We start from the raw sequence: 27872 nt of genomic DNA on the forward strand, positions 1-27872 counted from the left end.
CTTTGAGTTTTAGAAATGTAGCTTTAAAATCTGGATGAAAACCAGACACTGATTTCACCAGCACTACTTTTCATTCATTCAGTTAATGAGCTAAAATGTCAAAAGCTAGTAAAAAGATAAAGCACCTACTTTTTTATTTACTTTCCACTCTTGACATTGTGAAGGTATAATATTACAGTCATGCCATATGTATGAATTGTGTTAAAACGTGTTACCACAGGGTCACTAAGTCGCTAAACTGAGAAACTAATACACTAAACTTTATGTAGTTATGTAGTTTATGTAGTATATTTTATTTTGTTGAATCTGTAGTTTTAAAAGCTAATACTCTTACAGAACTTGCTAGTCTTATAGAAGGTGATAATCATGGTCTCAGCCTGTCTAGTGTGTATGAGAGACTAAATACCTTAAAACGTTTAACTGTAATTCCATATCCAAGTTTCCAATCAATATTCATTACATTTGTAGCTGTAAACTAAAACCATACTACTGGTTCACTGGGGTCAATAGGCACTTCTATTGTTACCTTAAATAGGCAACTCAACCAGCTGGTAGATGTCCATAACTCCTAACATAAGGGTGAATTTGAAATTTAAAAAAAAAAAATTTGCACAAGTATTTCATTGTGTGCCTGTTAAAGACTGCCCTCTCCTGGAGTGACATCTAAGATCCCACAGGCTGATGACTTCTGAGGGGAAAAAAAGCTAAATAATGAACATCTGCATAAACTAGAGAATATGAACTACTTAATTAATATGTTTGCGTTAATTTGCATTAATTCATAATTCATAAGCCATGAGTCTGATTGATTATCAGTATTTAGAAACATAATGTAAAGTGTTACCAACAAGTATTTTGGACCAAAGACATAAAATGTACAAGAAAATGGCTCTTATGATAGATCTACAGTACATACAAGTATGATAACAAAAATCAGTACCTTAACCACCTTATTCACAAAGCCTGGCTACAATAATGTATGGGTAGCATGTAAATATTTGTGAGAGTTTTAAAATAAATCCTACAGCTTTTTTAAACAAAAAGTAGAAGGTAGCCTGACACCAAATGTAAGTTATTTTTGTCAAACAGAACAAATCTGACAACTTGCTCAGCTAACAATTTGGGCAAACATTGGTTAAATGTCCAACACTGGTCTGAAATATTTAACTGTATATTTATTATTAACCTGCTGGCTTGCATGTACTCGATGAAAATTAAAGAGGCTGTAGAATTATTATACATGTCCAACTAAAGTATAGGTTAAATATCCAAAGTTCATTCATTCATCTTCAGTAACCACTTTATCCTGGTCAGGGTCACGGTGGATCTGGAGATAATCCCATAATCAGTGGGCACAAGGTAGGAGAATTCACCCCAGGTGAGACGCCAGTCCAGCACAGGGAATTATACACACACATGCTTATTCACATTCATGGGCAATTTAGTGCAGCCTACCTATATATTTTTGGACAGTGGAGGAGACCAGAGAACCCAGAAGGAAACCCACGCAAAAATGGAGAGAATATCCAAAATGCCACACAGAATACCCAGTATCAAAAAAAAAAAAAAAAAAAAAAAACCCACAAGAAAGACAAAAAATCCCCAACAACATTGCTATTTTTTTGGTATCTGAAATAGGATTATTTGAATCAAATGACTCAAATACAATTGTACAACAAAACAGGCCAAATATCTGAAATTTTAAAAAAATATACACTCACAATACTATAATTAGAGCTTTACCTGCTTTTGCTGTACAGCAGTGCTGCTTAGAAGTAAAAACATATATTAAATATAAATGAAATAATGGAGCTAGGAATGTAAAAACACCAGTTGTAGAGACTTTTTACTAATTCTGGTTACATATTTCAACATGGATACAAATTCATATTTATATAATTGTTGTATATTGTTTTACAAAACCGTACAAAAGCCATGTAAAAATGACTACGCTCAATCTTGTCTCAGTCATAATTTATACTGAGATGACTAAAAATAACCATGAGATGAAATATTAAACTATGACACCAGGTACCTATATTATGGACAGCTATATCAGCAGTGCTAGCTCAGATCCACCTTTATATGAGCTTATATTTTTCATTAAAAAAAAGTAAGAAGGAAAAAAATCGAACAGAATCTTACACAATCAATCAGTATCAGTTTCTTGCATTTGTGAATTATAGCTGAGGTTTATTTCACTTGAGGTTTCATTATCTAGCAAGGAGTTTCTGCTTCCATCCAGACAGAACGAGGTCAGAGACTGTCTGCTGATGTCATACTTCACCTCACATGTCAGTGGTGTCCTCTTTCAGGGCTTTTTCCTCAACACTTTTTTCTCCCGCTGTGTGAGAAAGCTTCTGTCTCTTAATGATGACATGCTTACATAGTGTTAGCCGAGGCTTGTTTGGGCTGCGCTGGTGCAGGTCAGCAGAGGGTACGATCAGGCCAGGACCCTGGCAAGAATTAGATGGTCGGCACAGACATTTCAAAAAGTGAGTAAGCAAGAAAAAGTGAATGCTTTAACTCATGTAAGTAAAAAATAAAGACAGTGAGGTGAGCTGCTATAGGAAAATAATCAGTGATAAGGTGCTACGATCCCATTTCCACCCCAAAAGTTCATTACTTTCCTATAACAGCACATCCTGAAGTGTTTTATACCACAGCAATTTACCAGCAATACCACCTTTTATTGGATTCATTCATCTTTTTTTCACTTGTGAAGTTAATGAAACAAAAATTGCAGCTTGCCATGATACAGAAAAACTGCAAAGCCTTCCTTCCGGAAGACTTCTCCATGTCTGGAAACTTCAACTTAAATCTTTAACTCTGACTGAGCGGACACTGGAGATGCCTTGATAAAGGTAATAAATGTCTCATTGTGGAAAACTTCACCACAGCAAGGATTATACATTTTTAATCAGCTTATGTGGCGCATCTGGCGTACAAGTCCCTGAATATGTTGTTACTATAAAAATGATAATGCCTTAGAAGGAGTGCATTAATATAAACCTATGCTTTGAATTACAGCCAGCACTACTGCTGTTATTAGAGCTGCTGTTATTGAAAATTAATCAACAACTTCGGACCAATCAGAATTGAACATTCAACATTACTTGTATGAAAATGATTTGGTATAAACCAAATCATTTCCTTTATTGTGGTGCGATACTGAAAATTATTACTGAGATTTTTTTAAGTAATTTATACCTCAAAGTGGCAATAAAAGTTTAAATGGTTGAAAAAAAACACATGATTTTAGTGACTGTCACATTGAACTGCACTGCCCACCAAGTACTTGTTTTAAAGGGAGTGGCTTAAATGTAATTTCATAAGCATGACTATGCTCACACACTCAGAAATTAAGGTTCCATTTTAGGTACATGTTTTGGACCAATACTGGGTATATTTTACTTAAGACGGTGCCAACTTAAACTGCCAAATCTGCCTATTTTGTTATGCTTGCACATAATACATGATTAAAGTAAAATAATTAAACGCAACACAAACTTTATGGACTTCCTTTGTTCCTGATACAGCATGTGACTTGCATGTGCTTGGTTTATGAATTGTGCATTGACTATAGTTATAGACTAATCTGAATTTTTTTTTTAAGGATAACAAAATAATTACTGAAATACAGGAAGGTACAATGCATTCATTGTGCATTTTGTAGTTAGGAAAGTTGCTATAGGAATATTTTAAATGCACTTGTCCCTCAGTCATTTTTTTGTGTTTACATTGTAAATACCAGTATGATTTAATACAATAGACTTTCCTATTTCAGATATGGTTTCAGACTTCCTAATCCTGTTAAGAGCTATTTTGTGCATTACATAGTTGATTTACCTTTTTGATGGCAACCAGGACGAAGATGGGGATGCAGATCATCGGTGTGAGAGTGAGCAGGACAGCGACTGCAGAACCCCAGCTAGGTACGAAGTCTGCTGAAGCACTGAGTGATGGACTGCTGATCAGATCATACAAAAGAGTGGCCTGAGGTGGCATTAGAAAGAGAGAGGTAGAGTGTCAGTCAGATAGAGACAGAAGATTCTAATTTTTATTGTATTGTATTAGAATAATTATAAAGAATGTTTGTGATTTGATAGCTTAGTCGTGGTGCACAATGTTCTTCTACTAACAACTGGCAAAAACAGAATAATAGTGCTTATATCACTGATGGTCCTTAACAGCTCTGTGCTTGGATTCTGGCTCACTTGTAAGTTTGGATCAAAATGAACTTCTATTGATTGTGTAACAGTTTGTTTATCATCAATGAGATATGAAGCAAAACAGTTTCTGCTGAGAATGAGCAATGAATGACAGAGGAAATAGTAGAGAGAGAAAAGAGGAGAGAAATTTACTAAACTTACACCACAGATGAACGGAGTGATGAAGAGCCAGCAGTACTTCAGCACAGACCAGGGAGGATATCCTATCATGTCCTCGATGTTATCAAAAAAACGGTCCGCACCTGTTGCATTGTAGATCACTGTTAGATCATTGTCTCATTTTAGTAAGTCAGAACTAGCTTCCAGTTTATTGACATGTGGCCAGTGTTCATCAGCATTTTGATACCCAGCTTATATATATATATATATATATATATATATATATATATATATATATATATATATATATATATATATATATATATTCATTATTCATTATTACTAGGAAGAAGCAAAATGATCTACCAATAGAAGAATACAATTTCAATTTCAATGAAATTAGATCAAATGTTAACGATAGGATTAATATTTTCCTTATATAAAAAATACAAGATAAAATTTAGCTTTTAAAAGTTTTTGCAGTGTTGGCACTGCTATTATTTGTGAGCCTGCTGATAAAGGTATAATTCCAATTTGCTGCTCTATCTACTGAATGCAAATGCATTTTATTTTATGTCATTGTATACTAAATAATTGTACTCTGTTAATACCTAATATTGCAAAAGATATTATTGAAAACTGTGAAGACTGGCCATGAAGTTGAAGTTTATCTGAATATCCTGTTCACGCAGTATTTGCTTACTTCTTTAAAATTGCCATGTACATGCCACAATTTGTAACTGAGCAAAAATATTAATCATTCTAAAAGACAAGCTCTCGTTGAGAGGCTTTGCTCTTTTATCTGGTATATGGTAACTGTGACAGCCGGATTGATGAATGATATTTTTATTCAAATAACACTTGGACTGTGTCCCAAACCACACATTGTAAATTATACGGTTTGAGCTTAGGATGTATATTGGCATGCCCCTGACAGCTGTGAGATTAACTTGTGCAATGAAGAAGGAACACACAACCGATGTTCTTAACTCCCAAAGGAAAAATTATTTTCTAAAAGGTTTTTCTTTGATATATCAGGAGGTTTAATAGTGATTCTCACTTATTCGAGGTATCACAATTGTTTCTCCTAAAAATCTCCTAAAAAGAAAAAGAGACCTGAGATTAAAGGAGATAAAAAAAAGAGAAAGGCTATTCTTGGCACGGTGAGAATTTAAACAAGTTATCTCCAGGACAAATGCTTTACCACTGAAGCACCTGGAAACGTAACACTAAAACAAACATGTTCTGTTTGCCCAGGTAGGACAAAGAGGCAGGCATCCAAACTTGTAGGCATCGCCCATTCCAACAAAACATATTTTGCTAAATTAGATGCTTTCTGTAACAGATTCAGTGTATTGCTGCCTTGCTTCCAGTTTTCCCAGATCCACAGCAACCCTGACTAGGATAAATTGGTTACTAAAGATGAATGAACAAATTAAGTAATAAAGAACATTTACCATTATGTTCACTCGTAAGAGCTGCATAGTAGCTTCAAGATTTCAAGGGGATTGAAACCTCTTTTCCAAATACAATTTTAAATGCTCTGTACAACTACAATAATAGTGTTTATGTTGTACCTGCAAAGTAATTATAATTATTTTTGCTCTGCTAGCCAAAATAGATCCCAAAGAAGCTACATTCAATTTATAGCTCGCTAGCTAGCTCCCATTGATTTATACATCCTATTAAAGGTGCTTCCAGTAAAATTGTTGTCCCATCTTCCTTTTCATGTTCATCTGAGAAGAGTTCATATTTTACGTCATAAGGTGTATTCCTGAGTATCTTTTTCCATGCCCGCTGATGATGTCACTAACACTACTGTAGTAACTGTTTTGAACTAGGAAATGGAATTTTACCCGGTGAACACAGATGAGCGACGTGATACACACAGTGAAACATCCCAGTGACGTTATACAAAATATACAAAAAAATCCCCCTTGGAACGCCACTCAATGAATTACATTAATGGACTGGAACTAACTGGTGTTTAATGTACATTACACAGGACCTGTCATGGCCCTATCACATTAACACACTGATTAAGAAGGCCCATCAACATCTTTATGACCTAAGACATAAGAGATTTTAAACGGCCCTCTAAGGTGCTAAGGAGCTTCTATACCCTACACCATTGAGATCATTGGTTAGCATCACAGCCTGGTTTGGGAACAGCACCAATCAGGATAGGCAGATTTTCCAGAGGGTGGTATGATCAGCTGAGGTCACCATCCGCATTGAGCTCTCTAACCTGCAGTCTATCTACAGCAAGCGGTGCTGGACCAAGTCCAGGAAGATAGTCAAGGACCTCAGACATCTGAACAATGGACTCTTCTCTTCTCTCTGTTGCAGTAAGGGAAGTGCTTCAGCTCCCTGAAGACCAACACAGAGAGAATGAGGAGGAGCTTCTTCTCACAGGATCTGAACCTGGACAACATCTAGGACTAGACCTTGGATTTGTTTGCACTACACCCACACCCCCTACATTCTTGTTACTATACCCATATTTTTTTTTACCATAACCTTAAGATCACCTGCCTAATGTTGTGTAGTTGAAGGTGCTCTGACCTAGTCATCTAGCCATCACAATTTGGCTTCAACATTTTCGGTGTATGTTAGCTATTTCACTGCAACTACCTCACATCGATGTTACACAGCATTGTACTGTGCATACAACTGCACATATCTGCATTTTATTCCTCATATAGTCCATACTTTTTCTGCCATATATCTTGTTTATCCTTTATATTATACTTTGTTTTTCTTTTTCTACTTCTATGCTAGTTAATTCTGTTTTATGCAAATAAAACCATACACAGTCATACTGTGTATGGTTGTGTGAGACCAATAAAATTTGCCCTCGAATTTGAATTGGGTAGTATAGTTAAATTAGCTCTTGAGTTCGTGTCATGTGGTTTTATTTTGACATACACCTGTTGCCGAGATTCTAGTCTTGCCTCTGCCCCTGTCCAGTCATTGGTTTGTTTCCTGGTTTTATTTACCTGCTCTCTTCTTAGCATTTGATTAGTTAGCCTATTTATATCCTTTTTCTTTTTGTTCTTTTTTTTTGCGAAGACTTATTGTACTATTGTATTGTCTGAGAATTGTTTTCCTGCTTCTCTGTTATATGGTTTTGACCCTCTCCATTTTCCTTGGTTTTGTGATTATAGATATTCCTTGTTTAAGGCTGCCTGCTTTTTCTTTGACCACTGTCTGAAATATTGACAATGATTATTGGATCTTCCCTATTAAACAACACATGGCATTTACACAGTTGTATCCAACAGCTTTGTCAGAAATTTTCCACTTCATTAACAAACTTATATGACACAGAAAATTAGCATATAATGTGGTTAATCATTCTCAGATAATAACTTAATTACCATCAATGATGGAACGTAGCTAGAAAATAATTTAGGAGCCTGATTTCACTGCTAGTGCGAAAACCTTCTCACTAGGTAACAGATGGAGCATGTGTATGCAGTTTGGTCTAATATGTAATATAGTGAAATGTATGCAAGGATACATGCCACCCTTTGAATATGGAAATTGTGTCTAAACAGGGTGCTTTGAACTCATGTGGCTGTTCATGCAGTGTGAGCTCATGTTTCATGCAGTTCCATGTTATATAGTGGTTACATGATTACTTCAACGTTTTTGAGCAAAGATAACTGAAATAGGCCTGCTGAAAGGACACATCATTTTGTTATTTTCTTATTATTGATGTTTTTAGACTCTGGCCACTACTCTGAACTATTTGAAAATCTCTGCTGTAATCCATGTAAACAATTTAATCCACATATAATCATTCTCTGCAGAAGCTTACCATACACCCAGCCAATGACAAGCGTCTCAAAGCAGGCAATGAGGAGCAGGTTGGTTCCACTGGGGCCGTACATGTCTATCAGCTTAAAAAGGTGGAGCCCACCCTGAGAGAGAGGCAAACACACACAATGTTATTTTGGTTCACTCAGGTATTGGCTTTAGGTTTGTGTTAGTTTAGTTGAACTATTATTACAGCAGCGACCAAATGTCAACTGTTTTTATTTAACAATTTACTTCATCGGAAGATTGTTAGTTTGAATCATGGTACTGCCAAGCTGCCACTGTTGAGCAAGATCCTTAACTCTCATCTGCTCAGCTCAATTCTTAGTCACTTTGGATAAAAGTGTCTTCTAAATGATTTACATGCAAATTTGATAGGATATTTAATATTCACAAGAATATATTGTATAAAAATTATGGACAAAAAAAAACTTATAAAAAGTATAAGGGGGAATTTATTTTTTGAGAAAATATCATAAGGAATTAAAATTTAATGTGATTTAATGTTGTGTTATTTTTATTTTTGTTGTGATATGTTGCAGCCTGAGAAAACCATTCAAATTTAAGTTTCTACTTTAAAGTTATGAAAACTACAGGCTTTCCTGAGCTGAAATATGTTTCTCTTTTGAACATATCTCAACTACAAGTAAAATTCTAGCTCTGCCACTGTAATAAAAACAAAAACAGTATACCTATTGGCTCCTGATAACGGATATGATAAAATCAGTTTTTTTGTAGTGAACCCAGACTTTTAGACCCTACTGTATGAGGCTCTCATTCAGTACCCGAGTGACCAGAGGAAGGCCCAACAGGAAGCAGACCACGGCAATGAGCAACACCAGAATCTCTCTGCGCTTTGGCTTCCTCAGAATTCCAGGGAAAACATCGGTAAGTGCTGTGGCAAGACTCTCCACACACACAAACTGAAACACAAACAGTTAATATGCATAAACCATTTTTTTTTCTCAAAAACATACTGTTAGTATGTTATGTGTCTAATGCAGTTTAGTAATAGTGTTTAGTAGTAGTTAAGTCAAGGCAACTGGAATTGTGATATAACTTAAGGATGGTTTACTGCTCATATGAGAAGCTACACCAGTGCTGTAGAATATTGGGAAAACCTTAAATATCATCAATTAATTATCAGCACTGCAAGACTGAACATAAAGAGGATTAAACAGGTTTAATACTGTTTATATTATATATTAGGGATGCAATCAAGTATAAATGAATTATTCAAAATGAGTGGAAAATATGTTCTAAACAGATACAAATACAGATATGAAGCTCAGTCAGATACTGTGCAAAGAAAGACAGTATATAAGTATGCAATTTAAGACCCAGTTACTGTGTGTTCCATACCTACAGTGGATATAAAAAGTCTACATGTCCCTGTTAAAATGGCAGGTTTTTGTGGTGTAAGAAATTAAACTAAGTTAAATCATGTCAAAACATTTTTTTACCTTTATTGTGAAATTGCAACGTATAAATATCAAATGATAAACACCCAGAAATGGTTTTGGGGGAAAAGAAAAACAAAAACTTCCACTACCCAGTGTGTATACCCTTTTATAATTGGGAATTTGGTAGCGTTCAGAATCAACCAGCCATCAATTAAATACACCAGCCACCAATTAAAGTGAGTGATAAACCCCTAATAAGGTACTGCTGTTAATATAGTATTTTCCTAACATTCCTAACATCTTGGTAACATCCAAGTGGAAACGCCATGGGCTGCAAAGAGGTTACAAAGCAGGTATGGGATCTCATTGTTGAAAAATATAAATCAGGAGAGGGTTACAAAAAAATTTACAAGGCATTGGATATACCATGGAACACTGTAAAGGCAATAATCAAAAAGAGGAGAAAATATGACATGACAGTGACACTGCTAAGAACAGGATGTTCCTCTAAAATTGATGAGAAGATCAGGAGAACACAGGTCAGGGAGATTTCCAAGAGGCTTACAGCAACATTAAAAGAATTACTGGCAAGTACTGGTTGCTCCTTACATGTGACAACAACCTCCTGAATTCTTTATATCTCTGGGCTATGGGGTATGGTGACAAAGCTGAAGCCTTTTTTTAAAAATAAATAAATAAATAAATAAAAAGTACATCCAATCTCCCAAAACCATGTGGAATTATGTATGATGAGACAAAAGTTGAACTTTTTTTTGGCTATAATACCAAAAGAAAACACAGCACATCACCAAAACCCACAGAGAAGCATGGTGTGGCAGCATCATAATTTGGGCTGTTTTTCTTCAGCTAGAACTGGGGCTTTAATCAGGGTGGAGGGAATAAGGAATAGCTACAAATACTGTACCAGTCAGTTTTGGCTCAAAACCTTAAGGTTTCTGCTAAATCAAATAAGATGAAGAGAGATTTCACCTTTCAGCATGACATCGACCCAAAGTAAACCACCAGATCAACAAAGGAATGGCTTCACCAAAACAAATTCGAGGTTTTGGAATGGTCCAGAAAGAGTCCAGACCTAAATCCAATCAAAAATCTGTGGAGTGACCTGAAGAGGTCTGTGTACAGGAGATACCCAGCCAATTTGAGTTAGAATGCTTTCGCAAGGAAGAATGGCAAAATATTGCCAGGTCAAGATGTCCCAAACTGATTGACTCTTACCCAAAAAGATGGGTGAGAAAATCTAAAAGTGCTTCAACTAATTATTAGTTTTGGGGTGTGTACACATATGCAAGCAGGTTATTTTACCTTTTTTTCTTTTTTTCCCCTAAAATGTTTCTTAAGTTTTCACTTTAATTAAAAGGTTAAAATTTCACAATAAAGGTAGAAAAGGTTCTGACATTATTTATCTTGGTTTCATTTTTTTACATCACATAAACCTGCCATTTTTCATTATATAAGCCTTCATTATATCACAAACCATGTTCCGAGGGACCTATGTTTGTATTAAATGAGCTCTAAAGTGAACAAGGTGTATAAATCATTGACTAATGATGACAAGTGATGACAAAGCATTCGCAAAGGTGTTTATGCAACAAGGTGTTCAGTCCAGTCACTCTGACATTGGCATACACACTCTGACACATTACTACCTGGCTGTCTAGTCCAAGGAAGAGGACCATCAGGAAGAAAAGGACAGACCAGAAATGAGGGCCTGGGAGGAGAGACAAGGCTTTGGGATACGCTATAAATGCCAGGCCTGGACCTGCAAAACAGTTCAGAGCAAAGACAGCTTTGAATCATATCACTGAGCACATTATGATAATTGCTTTCTTAGTATGTACTTTCCACTGTTGTGCTCCATGAAACAGACAAAATGAAACAGCAAATTTCAAATTACTTTCAGTGGTGCAGTGAAGTAATTGAAGGATTAAATTAGTTTTATCTCATTACCTGGGGAAAGGAGCTTGGCACAAAAGCCTAGCTGATGTATTGGACTGAAGCGCCTTCTGGAGGCTGAATCTAGTGTGAATTAATATATTCCTGATATTAACTAATATATTTACTGATATTAAGAGTCCCAGTACTTATTAACTCATAACTTAATTAAGCGCTCATTTAACTCATCACTTTATGATTTGGTGGGTGTGTTTTTGCCAGAAATCACTGATTCTGAACTCTGCATAAAGAGTAATTTTTTATTTTTTTTTTTTAAACTGTTATTTAAATGTATGGCATTATTATTATTATTATTATTATTATTATTATTATTACTGGCAGTAGTAGTAGTAGTAGTAGTAGCAGTAGTAGTAATAGTATTGGTCTGGGACCCTTTTGTTTTTGTTAGTATTGTTCTGTTTTTTCTTCATTTTCTGTCCTAAAACAAAGCATGCAGACCAAATCATGTCATAAAGCTCCCTCAATTATCAAAACACTGACATTTGTAAACAAAATATTCATCACATGTCCATCTAACCTAGAATATATCCCAGAAAAATGTCAATAGTTAAGGGATGGATAAGCATCTTGATTAATTTGAAATCACATCCTTCACTGGCTCACAACCTTAAGTGCTCAGATACTACTGCCTGGAAGAGTGAGTATATTCCAACACAGTGTTCTTAAAAAGTTAAATGCTACCTGATTTCACTATGTCCTCCATAGGTAAGGACAGCTCATGAGCCATGTAGCCCATGATAGAGAACACAGCGAAGCCTGCAAAGATGCTGGTGCCACTGTTCAGGGCACAGAGAGCGATGCAGTCTCTGATGGTACAGAAGACATAAAATTGTTCATTATGCGCATTATTCAAAAGCAGACATGCAAGACAAGAACAAAATTTTTAATTTTGCTAATGCACAATCAGAAACACACAAGGTTCAGTTTAAAGTTCAGTGGAGGGGCCACTAACTTGTAGCAGTTATTGTTGTATTTGTTATAGCTTCCCAAAGCAGTGAGGACCCCCTGACACACAGCATAGGAAAAAAACACTTGGGTCCCCGCATCACACCAAACCTAAAGAAAAAAAGAGAAAGATATGAAAGAGAAAGGAACAAAAGAGAGAAAATAGGTAAAAGGGAACAGACTGCACATACTATGTCTCTGGGACACAATCAGCCTCTCATATGTTAACAGATATTGTGCAATCTGTAGCCCTCTCAACCTCGTAGTCATCTGTGTGTGTGTGTGTGTGTGTGTGTGTGTGTGTGTGTGCGCGCACACATCTGTTTAGCATGAGCAGCACTGCCGAGCTGGCAGCCTTCCATTACCTCCCTCTCACCACTTCCTGTGTGTGCTTACATTAGAAGTATCAGAACAAACTAAACTGTAAAAAAAAATATATACACACACACACATATATATATATATATATATATATATATATATATATATATATATATATATATATATTAAAATTATATTAATAAATGTTGTAGTGAAAGATCCCATGTTCTACTTTTAAAGGTGGCACAGTGCTCCAGTGGGTAGTGATGCCACCTCACAGCTCCACGGTCCACAGCTCCAATAGCAATATTTTCCTGCATAATGACGAGTTGAAGATGGTGTAATGAACTCCATGTCCCAGCATCCTAATTCTACATCCCTGCTCAGATTGCTTCCAGCTTCTATATGATACGACCATGAACGTCAGCATTGCACATGCTCTTGCAACACCATCTCTTGCTAACCTTTCTGAAGTAATTCCTTGTCTATTTAATGTTCACTCTCTGTCACTATTACTCAGCCTTTCTCTGTCTCCCTTCTCTTTTACTATAATTGCTACTTACCAAACCTTAAATGTATACCTGTCATCACTTCAGCACCCTAGACAGTGCTTCCTGCCTCAGAGCAATTGATACATAACATTTAAAGGATAATTAAAGGATAATCACCACCACACCAGTTCCGGTGCATTTATCTCTACTTCTATGTTAGCATTAATTTTACTGACTTCAGAAATAAGATCGCTTGAAACAAAAAGAAAACTTCCAGCCCAAAGGGGTGTGTGGTCTATGACTAACACTAAGAGTTCTCTCATGAAGAACTGGAACAAAGAGAATGTTGTGTGGCGTTAGTCTGTACAAAACATGCAAGTCTGATCTAAAAAGAAGGTCTGTATTTTCCAAGCGAATGCATGTCTCGCAATATAGTGTGCACAACAATGGTCAAAGAAAGCACAGAAATGAATAAGAGAGAAAACCCATGGGACCAAAATGAGCTCTAATACAGCCCAAGTCACAGTGCGTGTGACACAGGAAGTCAACAAGGGGTGATGAAATACAGCCAACATCATTAACAGTGCTCAGCATTCAGCATTCATTGATACAGTATATAATATACTATGTCATAATGTCATATCTCTGACAGAAGCCATAAGAAATTTACAGAAGCTAGGGATCAAATAACTACAAGCTGCAACTGATATATTTTATCTCACTGTAAACTGCCCCTGCTACTTTGAGCATCCTCTCAGATGTGTACAATGAAATATGTCTACCAAACCCTCATGCTCATTTATATACATATACACACTTACATCAGGATTGGAGAGTTTGGAGATATCAGGGTACAGGTAATAGCTGATTCCTGTCCCGGCACCAGGTAAGGTGACTCCTCGGAAAAATAGAATCAGCAGCATGACATATGGGAATGTGGCTGTGAAGTAGACCACCTTGAAGAGACACATCACACATAATTACTATTTATTTGTAATATTTGTAATATAGTACTACTGCCATTGTAGTAACTTTTCTCTAATATATTTTTTAGAGATGTTCTATTTTACACTTCAGTTCTACACATTTTATAGTCCTGGCATTAACAGCCTAGACCATCTCAGGCAGAGCGTCCAGGTTGGGAGCAGATGAAATCAAAACTTGTGCGTAGGATATAGGCTGTTTTATCATGCTTTTAAATCACAATGAGTTGTTGAATTAAATACAATAATGCCAGTGTTTTTGTTCATGTGTAAAGAAAGAGTGGCAATGGTTTAAAGTATAACCTGACTAAGCATTCATGTCCTACTCGTATGGCTCACTTTAGCATAAATTTCAGGGTGACGTATCATGGTTAAATCTGTCAGGACAGTGCCACTGGACTTAATGCTGCTTCTCACTCGAACCGATATTGCACAAAAAAAGACCAGAGTCAGAATATCACATGTTGTTATTAAATTCAAATAATTTGTTATTTCGACATTTTTCCCATTTCATTTGTCATTTGTCCAGTATATACTGGTTGATCAAGGGCTTAAGGTCAGAAGGTGGGATTTTGCATTCTCTGATTGTTTCCGTGAGGGCTTTTTTTGCAGCCATGTCTTCTTGTTCATTGCCAAAGATGTCACTATATCCCGGAATCCAGCCGAAAACTATGCTGTAATTGTGTCTTTGCAACCGGTTTGTTTTAATTAAAATGTCAATAATTATCAGATGATCTGACTTCAAAGATTCCAGTGCTTGGAGGCAGGATTTTGAGCCACTAAACACTATGCAGTTCCGTTCCTTTGCATTTTCAACATGTTCCAAGGCAAGAAGTAGAGCACAGACTTCTGCTGTAAAAGTAGAACTTTGGTCTGGAATACAAATGCCAAAGTGTTGGTGGTTGATTAACGCTGTTGCAGATATTCGGTTTTCTACTTCGGAACTATCTGTGTATACAGGCCTGTGCTAGGGGAAGAGGCTTCTTATGTCAAAGACATACTGTTGGTATATATGCGGGAAAGTATCAGCCTTCCTATTACAGTTCAATTCCAGGTTAATGCATAGCTTTTCCAAACTCCAAGAAGGAATTGGACAGCAGTGAGTTTGGCTTAGAGCATCAAGATTTATGTCTAAGTTTCCTATATGGGATCTGATGCGTATAATCTGATATAGCTGGGTCTATGCCGGGTACAGGTGCAAATACTCTGGGTAGAAGGTTGGTTTATAAGCTGGGTTATGTGGGTTTGTCTTTATCCTGATTGCATATTGGAGACCTAACTTAAGACACCCAATTTGAAGAGAGGGTTAGTTTGCTTCTGTATGTAAGCTTTGTACTGGTGAGCTCCCAAGCCAAGACTCAATCCTTGATGGTGTACAGTATCTAGCATTTGCAGGTACGATTTTCTTGCAGAGCCATAAACTATACTCCCATAGTCCAATCGGGAGTGGACAAACAACATATATAGCCACAAAAGGACAGTGCAGTCTGCTCCCCATTTAGTTTTCACTAGTACTTATTTAGTTTTCACTAATACTTAATAATATTCAATGCTCTTAAGCACCTATTCCTTAATGACTTTATATGAGGGATGAAAGCATTTTTATTATCCCAGAGTAGGCCTGGACATTTAGCTTCTTTGACGACTTTGATGGGCTCTCTATCACTGAACATTTCCGGGTCATGATGCAAAGACTGCAGAAGACAGAAATGAATACATACAGTTTTGGTTTTAGAGAATCTAAAACCATTTTCAATTGCTCACTCATTTAGTTTGTTTATACATAATTGCATTTCTATTTCAATTATATTCAAATTTTCCACCTGTAACCTATGCAAACAACATCATCATAAAGACTACACAATACATTTTGCCCAATAACATTTACAATACTATTTATTTTAATCATAAACAGAGTAACAGATAGGATACTGCCTTGAGGTACTCCTTGTTCTTGTGTGTGGGAATTTCACACAGAAGTTCCTATCTGAACTCGAAAATTCTGTTAGCCAGAAATATGGAGATAAAAAGAGGCAGATTGCCCCTGAACCCCATTTTATGTAAGTCTCTTAGAACCCCATATTTCCAGGTAGTGTCATATGCTTTTTCCAAGTCAAAGTAAACTGCTACCACATGTTCTTTTACCATTCTTAAAACCATCACAGATGTAAAACTCCAATCTGATAAGGTGGTCTAGAGTACTCCTTCCTCTTTTAAAACCACACTTATAGTCACTTATCTGATGGTCAGATTCCAACTTCCAGACAAGCCATTTGTTTACCATCCTCTCCATGGTTTTACACATACAACTTGTCAAAGCTACTGGCCAATAGTTGTTGGGGTCAGTGTGTTCTTTGCCTGGTTTGGGTATAGGTATGATTGTTGCTTCTTGCCAGGAGGGTGGGATATTACCTGACTTCTAAACATCATGGATAGGGTGCTTTGAGGTAAATGCTTTAAAAATTGATAATGGACTTTGTCCAACTGCGGTATCATGACAGCTTGTTAAGGAATTTAGTAGTTCTTCCATAGAGAAAGGATGGTTATATATTTTTGGTGTAAAATTTTAATTCACTCATTTCTTGCTTTGTCCGAATTCTCTGAAATTCCAGGTGGTAGTTTTCTACTGAAGAATTCCTTTCAAAGGTTATTGCTAATACAGTATGTTTGCTATTTCATGTTTTTGAGTAGCCTTGGTCATCAATGTGTTTTACTTGTAGCCCACCTTCTCCAGATCACATTCCATATTTTATTTGTTGATGTATTTGTTGTCAGACTTGATACAAACTTTTTCCAGCTCTGTTTCTTTGCTTCATTTTTATAGGTTCATGCCTGTGCTCGGCAGATTTTTAATTTACTAAGGCTCTTAGTTGTTGGCTGTTTATTGAACCTTCTTACTGCTTTTTCCATGCCTCAATAAGGATTTTACATTTGACATCAAACCAAAAGGATTTTGTCTTTTTAAGACAAAAGCTGATTTTGTCTCATCAGCAATTGTAGTCAAGGTGTTGGTGAACCATTTTATGAGATCCTCTTGATCCTGAGGTTTCTCATTGAATCTTTCATGGCAAAGGTTTTGCAATGCATAGCAATTTGCATTTTTTTGAGTTTCCATTTTTGGGGCCTTTGTTGTGCGTCTACTTCTGTTGAGGTTATAATCAGGGGGAAGTGGTCACTTCCACACAGATCATCCCAGACATGCCATGAAAAGTCAATCATTCATAACATATAGTTAAGTCAGTGGCAGAGAAGCTTCCATGAGCCGTATTTGAACCGTCATTTAACAAACATTAACAATGTCTTCACACTGAAGCTTTTCTATCCTCTTTCCCTTAATATCAAGATGTTTTCCTCCCCACTGTTGAAGTCACCCATGAAAATATATCACATCCTGTAACATCAATTCAGCAGTTATTTAATTTTCCTCCATGTTCTCTAATTCTCTAGTACGGATTACTCCTTTACTATTATTTATGGGTGGGTGATGGAAAACCTTCATGGCCATGCTAGCTAGCATATTTGCGCACAGTAGATTTTCAACTTGGACTTTTTTTTTTTAACATTCTACCAAGATCTGGCTAGACCTCAGCTTCTTGACATTCTTCACTGTCCCTGCTATTCCTGAAATACTTTTCTCCCGTCTAAGTCAAATACGACCCAAAGTACTGTGTTGGAGCTGTGACAGACTCAATGTGTCTCATTCCTCAAATATCAGGATCTCCTCTTCCACTGACAAGGGTTGCAACTCACGGCCTAACAATTGCCCCATTTGTCGCCTCTTATGATCAGCAAGGGGGGTGCTAGGGACCTATTCTGCCCCGGGTCCCTACAGGGGTTCATGCTCAGGTTTACTGTTTGTATGTGTGTGTTTGTGTGTGTGTTTACCTTGCCTGTGGTCTTGACTCCTTTCCAGATGCAAAAGTAACAGATAATCCAGACCAGCAAAAGACAGAGTGTCAGGTCATAGTGTGGTGTACCCAGGGTATCGTCGCTGGATATCCTCTGCACGCGATGACTGAGGACACACAGTTACATGGAAAAAACAAACTTCCCCAGCAGCGATCTCTCTATTAGAGTATGTAATATACATATTGTGGGGGGTGTAACTGAAAGATTCACAGATTCCGACTTCCCAAATTCTGCCCCAACTTTATATTTCTGCTTAAATGTTCTGCTCTGAAATGGAACGAGGTGGACATGTTGGTTTATATACACATCAAATGTTGCCATCCTCAAATTGTAAACAAAAGCATAATAGCGTGATGGATACAGATGTTTCACTTCCCAAGTTTAGTTTTGAGGGTTCTAGTTTAGAGCTGCACAACAGATAAACATGCCGTTCACATCAAGCTGTCCTGCAATAACACCCCCATTTCCCAACCATATGTGCAACCAGGAATGTAAAATGTAAAATGTGTATTTTTTTCTTAGAAAAAAAAAGGAAAACAAAGTGTGTCTAAGAAAGAATTTGAAAGGGAAACATGCTTTAAATATGAGGAATTATGTTTAACCCACCCCATCTTATTATGTGCGCAAGTCTTAAATCTTTCTGTCTATTAGATTTAGAGTGGCCAACACATTTCCATTATGTTTGTGTAAATTTTTATTAAATATATATAAATATATATATATATATATATATATATATATATAGAGAGAGAGAGAGAGAGAGAGAGAGAGAGAGAGAGAGAAATAAAATTGAAAAAGGTTTTGTATATTTATGCTGTTCATGTTTATTAAAACATCACTGTAAACGCAGTCCTGGCTGTTCCATTATTAGTGCTTATTACATTAGGAAGTAAACATAGGATTTTACTTTTGTTTATCTTTGTGAAACAGAAACGGCTTTGCCAAAAACTCCTCCTTCATAGTTATATTCCCTACTTGCCTCTACAGTTCTCTTTTACAGGTTTTTACCCCCTCTACTTCCCTGCATCCTCCCTGTAACCTATTATTCCTGCACTCCTTTCCCACATCTCCAACAAAGAGTAATTTAACTTTCTAGTGCAGAGAAGAGGCCTCTTAGCCTAGGCTCTCATTGTTCCCCCCTACCCCTTCCCCCCACCTTTTTGACATTTCTTAGTTAAAGGGAGACATCAAAGACCATTACAATCATTTTCCTGTAAATGTGTGCACTACACTACATATTCACTACACATGTGTTCCATGTCTAATCTTTCCACAGTTAAAGTGAAGAAAGTATTCAAAAAAATCTCCAAGAATTAAAAAAAAAAAAGTTGACTTCTTGTCAAATCAGCACTACACAAGAACAAACCTCCAAAAAGTGTGATTTTATCATTTAACTTACAGCCAGAATTCCTCCTCTGGAGAGACAACCTTGTATGGTGCAGATAAGTTGACACTGCTACTGTAGAAAACAGGATGCACATAAATCTATAAATACTCAAAATAAAATGAATTAAACTGCAAAATAATTCTCTCTTAAGAATTTGTTAATATATAGTTAGCAATTTTCCAACAAAATGCATTAGCTTCTAGAACGCCCTACGTTGTAAGCGTATATAGTGAATGGGAAGCCATTTGGGATTTGGTCTAACTAAATTAAATAAATCAATCAGTCAAAAACGTAAATTGTTCTTGCATGAAAATGACCTTTAGATGAGGGATTTTATGTGGATCTCCAGTAGCACAAGACAAGTAAAATCAACGACAAAAAAATTTTAATGGGTAAAAATAAATAAATAAATAAAAAATAAAACATATTCTGAAACATTAGGTTGTGCTAAAATTATAATATTGGTTCCTTGTAAACCTTTTCATTTTCACCTTGCATGGCAATCAAATCATACTAAGGCCAAATAATATTTGAATGAATTTGAAATCTAGATCTACAAGATTCCACTCCATGTAGCTTTATATAAATGTTTTTGCAAATCTTTGGATGAACATAAGTTTAATTGTGTTCACAGGTGTGGGTGTATTTACCTGTATTTGTATGTTTCATTGTATAGAAAGGACCAGTCAGCATCTGCTCTGTGCAGACCAGAGTGCAGCAAGCTTTTATTATACGTGTGACAAGATTCTGTGGACAATGGAAACCTCCAGTGAGATTGAAAATAGTTATCCAAATATTTGCCAAAAGTAGGATTACTTATCTAGGATGTAACCTGTTCATTTTTCTCTTGTGCAAACTCAATGCCTAACTCAGTATATAGTGTACAGGTTGTGTGTATTATTGTGTGTAAGTCATAAAATGCCCGGCAGCGTATTCAGTAGGAACAGACATGTACAGACCTATACAAGAATATGAATGTATTATGTTCACCATGTTTCACAATACTTTTTAGCAGCTGTAGTTCAGTGATGGAAAAAGTTCTCAGCCTTGGCACTGTGAAAGAACAACACCTTTAACCCTTCACTCTTCACCCAGATAATGTTTCACCATTCAGTAGCATTAGATAATAGAGTTGGGGTACTCGATCTCGACTCAGACTAGAGTCCAATGATGAACGAACTCGGTCTTGTCAGTCACTCGGGTAAATTTGTACTCAGACTTGGCACGGACTTAGACATTCTGAAGATTTTTCTGATTACAGTTGAGTCCACGGACATAAAAAATAAACAACAACATACAATGAAGATAACAAGAACCTAATGAAAGTCTCCCTGCCTGCCGACATGCAGCAGTAACCCCTCCTGATGGCTTGTAGCCAAAATATAGTTGCTCCACATTGAGCGCATGCACACATTTGCACTGCATGGATAGGAAGAATGTCTTCAAAGTCAGCAGTAATTCATTTTGCTTACGAAAATCATAAAGTTTTGCAAAATAACGATTACTGATGCAACTGGCATGACTTCAAATTTCTACCGACATGTTGAAAGACAACTCAGAGACACGTACGTTACTTATTATTATAGAGAAAATGCAGTGGCTGTAAATGTACTGTGGTCATTTTCAACTGAAAATGTAATATGCTCTAATGTAATGTCATTGTCTTCATTAAGATAATTTAATGTGCTCTGAATTGCACTGAGTAGTTAGGTAGCTTAGAAAACTGTGCAAAGATCTTATGCACATTAAATGTTTCACAAATACCTTTGTTTTACATTTACCTCCTGTTTTAAATCAGTTTTAAATTTCCAAATGCTCCTTTTTTGAAGTGTAATAAAAAAAAACAGGTTAGTTTGTATTTCCATACACTTTTAATTTAATAAAACCTCTACAGATACCTCTCTAGCAGGTTTTTGCTTTGAATCCCATTTTTGTTCAAATAGAAACTAGTTGTTGAGGTACTGATGACACGAATGAAAAAAAAATAATGGCAGGATGTAATAGTAGTGTTTTTTTTGTTACATTTTTACTGCCATTGCTTTGTAAAAGTTAAAATTTTAATTTTAATGGCTCAGTGTTGAGTTTACAATTTCAAGTAATATTCATATCTGATTCACCTTCTGGACTTGGCTGAACTTGACTTGGACTTGGCTGTTAAGGACTCTGTCTCTAGTCCAACTCTGCCCCCTTTGGACTTGGACTTTATTGGTTAAGGGCTTAGTGTGTGTGTGTGTGTGTGTGTGTGTGTGTGTGTGTGTATATATATATATATATATATATATATATATACACATATATATATATATATATTATATATATGTATATGTATATAATGTAAATAACTTTTAGACACAACATCTTACTTTAACCACATTATTACCACAAACGAGAATGAAAAACCTGCTTAATCAAAAACATCACACAAATCAAAGAAACTAGAACTACTTTTACCTCAGGCATTAAATTATCTTGTGGCTGGTTGGTTTGGTTCAACGCTTTTAACTATAGTGCTGTTAAAAACGTATCTGCACCTGTTAAGTTCTTTTCCGATACCAGTCATATCCTGATTTCTTCTGTTTTTCTGTATATCTCATACTAAATAGTTTTAGATCTTCAAATGAAATACAACATAAAACAAAGGCAACATGGAATATAGTTTTTACTTTTTATTTTTTTATTGAAACAAAAAAAAGTTATCCAACACATATCACCAATGTGTAAAACTAATTCCCCCCTTAAACTTAAAATCTGCCAGGGTTGTGCCACCCTTAGCAGCAACAACTGCAACTAAACACTTCAGATAACTGGAGATCAGTCTTTCACAGCACTGTGGCGGAATTTTCAACTTCATGCTGTTGAAAAAGTTCTATTCAAGTGTTGATTTGATTGAACAGGGTTTGCAGTAATCAGGCCTGGTTGCGTCTAGTCCAGCTGAACCTCATTGTGAATGCAGATTCATAGATTAATGGAATTAGTAAAAATGGGGGCAAATACATTTTCACACAGGCCCAGTTTGTATTGGATAACTTTTTTGCTTCAATAAATAACATTATCATTTAAAAACTGTATTTTGTGTTTACTCAGGTTGCCTTTCTTTTATCTTAGATTTTGTTTTTAATTTCTGAAACAATTTAGTATGAGATATACAAAAAAAACAGAAGAAATCAGGCAAAGCAAAGCAAATACTTTTTTCACAGCACTATTTCGTGAAATGCCTATTAGCTGGTAATGGACTGGAGAGTTACTTCCAGAACTAAGCAGATTGGAAAATTAGGCAGGGTCAGGTTCATTTACTGTGACAGGAAAGTATGGCTTATGTAACATTCTTGACTATCGATCAGGCTCTAAAGCAATGCTCTTACATCCACAGCAGAATATTTTCAAAAGTTTCAGGTTCACTGGAGAATCGTTTCAATGTACACATGTGCTGTAGCAGAATACACTTAAACCTCATCTCAATGGTGATTGACACTGACCTCAGATTTAATAATATTAAATCAAACCATTGTCCAGAGACCCTCTATCGAACTTTGAAGTCCACTGAGCTAAGGTTAAGGAACTGCTTACTTACCACTGGAGATTCGGTTGCAGTTTTTAAATCAAGACCAACAAAAAATATTTTTGTCATAATTTTAGGGCTGCACAATTGCGGGTGTCACAATTACGTAATCGTTAAAAGTCATAATTACAGATGTCCACTTGCATTATTCTGCATGTTCAAGAGGTGTGTTTAGAGCATGTTATGTTGTGCGAGGTGAATCACAGCTTTTAATAGGCTATTTGTCTGTATGTCCTTATCAACTACCTCATGATCCACTGCTGCATGTCTTACATTTCATCTCATTTCATGCTCATTTCATGAACATGTGTGCTGATAAAAAAAAACAAAAAAAAAAAACAAACAAACATCCAACAACTTGCAAAGTGTTGCTCAGAATCAAGCAGTGGTACGGAAATGAAAAGCATCATCTGTGGTGTGGAATTATTTTGGATTCACTAGCAATGATGTCGAGCGGCACATTATACTGTGTAAGTTATGTCGAACAACTGTTTTCTGCACCAAAAGGCAACACCACAAAGTGACAGAGTGCAATACAAGGAGTGTCTTAGCATGAAGGAAAAAGCACCAAGTCATGCAAGAACTGCTACACAGACAAGTTCCCAAAGGCAAATGGAGATAACTGAAGCGATAACCTATTTCATTGCAAAAGACATGGTGCCAAATAATATGATTTGCAGCGGTGGGTTTAAAAAGCTCAAACACACTGGATAAGAGATATTTCATCCCCTCCCCCAATCATTTTACTCGAGTTGCGCAACCTGTACTTTAATCACTTGTGTTCTTGGCCAAAAAAACGGATAAGGCAAACTCTGCTTTATGTTTTATTTTTTAAACATATTCACTACTTACTTACTTAATTACCTAATTACTTATTGCTGATACACTGCAGATACAGTGGATAGAGGTCAGACTGAAACATGCTGTAGTATTCCTTTAAACAAAATGTTTTTGATTGTACTTTTATGTAAAGAAGTTGTTATACCTGTGTTCCATTCATTGACACAGGAGATCCAAGGCAGTGTGGTCTGGAAACAGCTGAAGAGGTAGAAAACCGCCCAGGCAAGAACTACAATGTAGTAGATGTTCAGGTAGATCACAATGACTTGAGATGCAATGCCAATTCCTGTGAATACCACAAGCATTTGTATAGCATTTGTCACCATAAGTGTCAATGGCATTTCAACAATGGTGAGACAATAATGTATGTAAGCTCTAAAAGATATATCCTTCTTTTTAGAAGTCCTTGAGATGTAATGTAGAGTTTTGGGTAATGCCCTGTATTTCAAAAGAGGTGCTGTGGTATTGCTCACTGCTTGCTAGCTAGTTTGAAATTCAGGGTAGCTAGTTTGAAATTCAGCTGCACTGAAAAAGCTCAGTGAATTTACTTAATTCAACTGCATACATCGGTTCCACGAGAATTTATTGTGATACATTAACACAGTTTGTTCTCGTACATCTAAGAAGATAATTCAACAGTGTCTTTTCAAACCCCTGAATAAACTCGCTCAGACCAGAGCTGGACTGATCCCGGATCAATAGGACAGTGATGCAGTGACTTTTAGTTTAATCGCTTATTTCTACTCATCAGCTCTAACATCCTCATGAGATTTCATAACGTCATTGGATAACGTTACTATTATGTGAATTACTCATACTCACTGCACATGATTCAAAATAGTAATTAGAAACTTGTTTAAATTAAATTCAGTATAAGCAAGGAAATCATGTTTTGATGAGAAACAATGTTTTCATGTAAATAATACCTAATATGTTCTCTTAAATCTGACCGACCACATAGTCCCTTGTTTTGAACTCATCGCACATGCGTGTTTAAATAATAGAACTCAATCAGGCAATCTGTCAGTCAATAAGCGAAAAGAGTATTAAACATAAACATAAAACTACAGTCTGAAAAGAAAGATGAGTACAAAACAATACAATATAGGACACTAAGAGTGACAGCACATATGACAGTACATAACTAAACTGATTTTGGTGGCTCTGGAACCTATCACACAATCACTGAGCAGGAACACACCCTACCATTATACACCCTGGAGGTGGCAGCGACAATTTTGAGTTGCCAGGCCACCAATCAGCTTGTTTTTATTAGGTGGGAGGAATCCGGAGAATGCAAAGGAAATGCATACAAACAAGTGGGCAAACATGCAGAGAAACATTGCGCAGACAGTAACCCAAGCTCAGGATTAAACGAAGAACTCTGCAGCTCAGAAGCAGCAACACTAGCCACTGCATCACAGTGTCACACAGTCAATCAAAATAAATAAATAAATAAATATAATAAGGCAGAAATTACCTTCAAACATAGGACATATCTTCCTCCAGGCTGTGATCCCTCCTTCACTCGTGTACTGACCCAATGCAGTCTCCAGGAAAAAGACAGGAATGCCACAGAAGATGAGGAAGACAAAGTAAGGGATGAAGAATACACCTATACATAGATACAAGTGAGCCTGGGGTTATTTGTGTGGATTTTTTCTTCTACAGAAGACAGAATAGGACACAGTAAAATAAACAGAATTAACATTCAGCTCATTCTACTTAAGAAAAAGACTTAGTATTTAAAAAGCCTGGCTTGGAGGCTTCCGTTTCCAAACATCAGCAGCTAAAGAAAAAGGAGTGTTTTGTTTAAAAAGTGCATGACTCTGTGTGGGCATGCACTATTCTTTATCATGAGCATTTCAAAAGACTCAATGATAAATGTGAATCCTATTTACTGGTCTATTTAAGCCTGTTTTCATTTGCTGTATCTTGGATATTAATCCTGTACAAAAGAATACACAACTGAAAACCCAGACATCCTCTCTCCTTCCCCTGACTCCTCTCTCTCAGCCTCACCTCCTCCATTCTTGTAGCAGAGATATGGAAAGCGCCACACATTGCCCAGGCCAATGATTTCACCCGCCATGGACAGCATAAACTCTGTCTTGTTGGCCCACTTCTCTCTCTGCTCTAGCGTTGCTCCTTTGCCCTTCTCGCTCCATATCTGTGGATCCTCAGCAGGCTCGATCACAGTGTCCTGTCCTCTGGCCTCTGGCATAATGACTGTCTTTCTGTCACACACAATCACACTGTAGTTGCATCCAAAACTTTGTGTGTTGATAACATTAAAAAAATGGCTGTTGTTATGCATTTGTTATATTTCTTTTGCATGCACAAATTTCAATTTCAGCAGTTGCCTGTTCAATAGGTCACACACTGTGCTGCCTCTCTGCTATAAATCATCCTGACTAACATGTCATTAAATTGTACATAGTTCTTTATATAGTATAAGTGCAAAATAAAGTGCAAAATCTGCTTCAGATGTTATTAAATAACTAGGAACACCAGTTTGTTTGTTTGTTGTTGGGGTTTTTTTTAATCCACGCATTTAAAAAAAAAAAAAAAAAAAAAAAAACAAACAAACAAAAAAAAACATTTACACTTAAACAATTCACTTTATAAGAAAATTCATTGCATGCATATAAACAAAGCACATTGCATGCATTTTTAAATGGATGAAGTAGTGGGGGGAATTGTGATGGGAAACTCACCAGAGATTTCCGCTGTAGTTCCTAACAGGCTGTTCGCGCTCTCTGTGGAAACAAGCGAGCAAGTTCTCAAAGAGAAGAATGTGCATGGCATAAGTTCAGAGTGGGAGTAAACGCGGCGCGCGAGAGGGAAGGCGTGATGGGGGCGTGTCCACAGAGCACGAGGTCTGTGAAGTGGCTCTATTGACAGTGCGTGCGTGTCCACTGTATACTTCCAGCTGGTAAATAAAAAAAAAATTAAAAGAAAACACTCGGTCTACCGTCCGATTAATCCCAGCCGAGCCTGGATTTATCAGCACAACCTGGGTTTGAATCTAGGTCCGATTTAGGTCCAGATGCTCCGCCCAAAATTGGACAAAATGCTGCATGCCGGTCGGTCCACATCCGACCCGAGTACTCAACCCACATCTGGGCCAGTTACCACGTGCCACTGTCGGGTCGATTACTTATTACCGATTAGAGACGTAATCAACCCAAAATTGAAAATGCACACCTTTGGTATTTTGGTGTTTGCATTGTGTGTTTCCACAACAGTTTAGGGAAGAACCACATGCCTGTGAAGGTCAGGTGTCCACATACCTTTGGAATATATAGGGCCATAACGTTGTTATGCACCTCTACATTTGTTGTTAGGATGACAACATTGTCATTTCATTTTTAGTTCACCTAAAAATGAAAATTATGTTATCATTTACTTCCCCTTTTGTCATTCCAAACCAGATAATACTGTTACTTTTCATCACATAAAAGATTATTTCCCCTCATTCTTTTCTACTCTATTACAGCTCTATTCCATAAAATGGCAGAAGATCATGAGCTTTAAAGGTGCACAATAAAGGCGCCATAAAAACTACACTCCAAGTATGAGAGCTTCGTGTTATATGGACTGCTTTTCTGTATAGCCATGTAAACATTCTTCAAAATTCTCCTTTTGTGAGAACAGCATACAGGTTTGGAACAGCTTGAGGGTGAGTAAATCATTTTGTGTAAGTCATTGTGTCTTGCTCGCTGACACAGTCATGACGCTTTATAGAGACATTATGACAATAATGAAAAGACAAGCAAATGATATTAATTTTCTCTTTGGGACAGCAGATAAAAAGGGAAAGCTGAGAGGAACAGGAAAAAAGTTAGCAGTATATACACAGTGGAAGTTTTGTAATTCATATTTGGTCTGCTCTACTGTTTATATA

At 36.6% G+C, this 27872-nt stretch overlaps 1 protein-coding gene across 3 annotated transcripts; it reads right to left on the reverse strand.

Moving 5' to 3' along the window:
- Window positions 1–800: 800 nt before the first annotated feature.
- LOC128623183 (sodium- and chloride-dependent GABA transporter 2) lies at window positions 801–27068 on the reverse strand. 3 transcript variants are annotated; one of them, XM_053650089.1, is made up of 16 exons: window positions 26683–27068; window positions 25988–26198; window positions 25446–25580; window positions 24111–24251; window positions 20217–20313; window positions 19579–19638; window positions 18156–18285; window positions 14109–14243; window positions 12483–12586; window positions 12212–12336; window positions 11224–11336; window positions 8939–9076; window positions 8155–8257; window positions 4374–4474; window positions 3850–3996; window positions 801–2456 (listed from the first exon to the last, which is right to left on the reverse strand). In XM_053650089.1, exons 2-16 carry the CDS (start codon window positions 26187–26189, stop codon window positions 2289–2291), a joined length of 1899 nt encoding a protein of 632 aa, XP_053506064.1. In that variant the 5' UTR covers window positions 26190–26198; window positions 26683–27068; the 3' UTR covers window positions 801–2288. The 3 variants fall into 3 exon arrangements, with proteins under 3 accessions (XP_053506064.1, XP_053506065.1, XP_053506063.1); XM_053650090.1 differs by having other exon boundaries at window positions 19579–19635; window positions 25988–26202; XM_053650088.1 differs by having other exon boundaries at window positions 25988–26202.
- Window positions 27069–27872: the final 804 nt, after the last annotated feature.

The sequence above is a fragment of the Ictalurus furcatus genome, chromosome 19, assembly GCF_023375685.1.
Source record: "Ictalurus furcatus strain D&B chromosome 19, Billie_1.0, whole genome shotgun sequence".
NCBI lineage: Eukaryota > Metazoa > Chordata > Actinopteri > Siluriformes > Ictaluridae > Ictalurus > Ictalurus furcatus.

Excerpts from the sequence above, each read along its gene's own strand:
- LOC128623183 (XM_053650089.1), bottom strand. The coding sequence starts at position 26,189 with ATGCCAGAGGCCAGAGGACAGGACACTGTGATCGAGCCTGCTGAGGAT. Across the intron at positions 24,252-25,445 it reads GATATGTCCTATGTTTGAAG|GAATTGGCATTGCATCTCAA; the intron begins GTAATTTCTGCC and ends TGGTATTCACAG. Across the intron at positions 12,337-12,482 it reads TACAACAATAACTGCTACAA|AGACTGCATCGCTCTCTGTG; the intron begins GTTAGTGGCCCC and ends CTGTACCATCAG.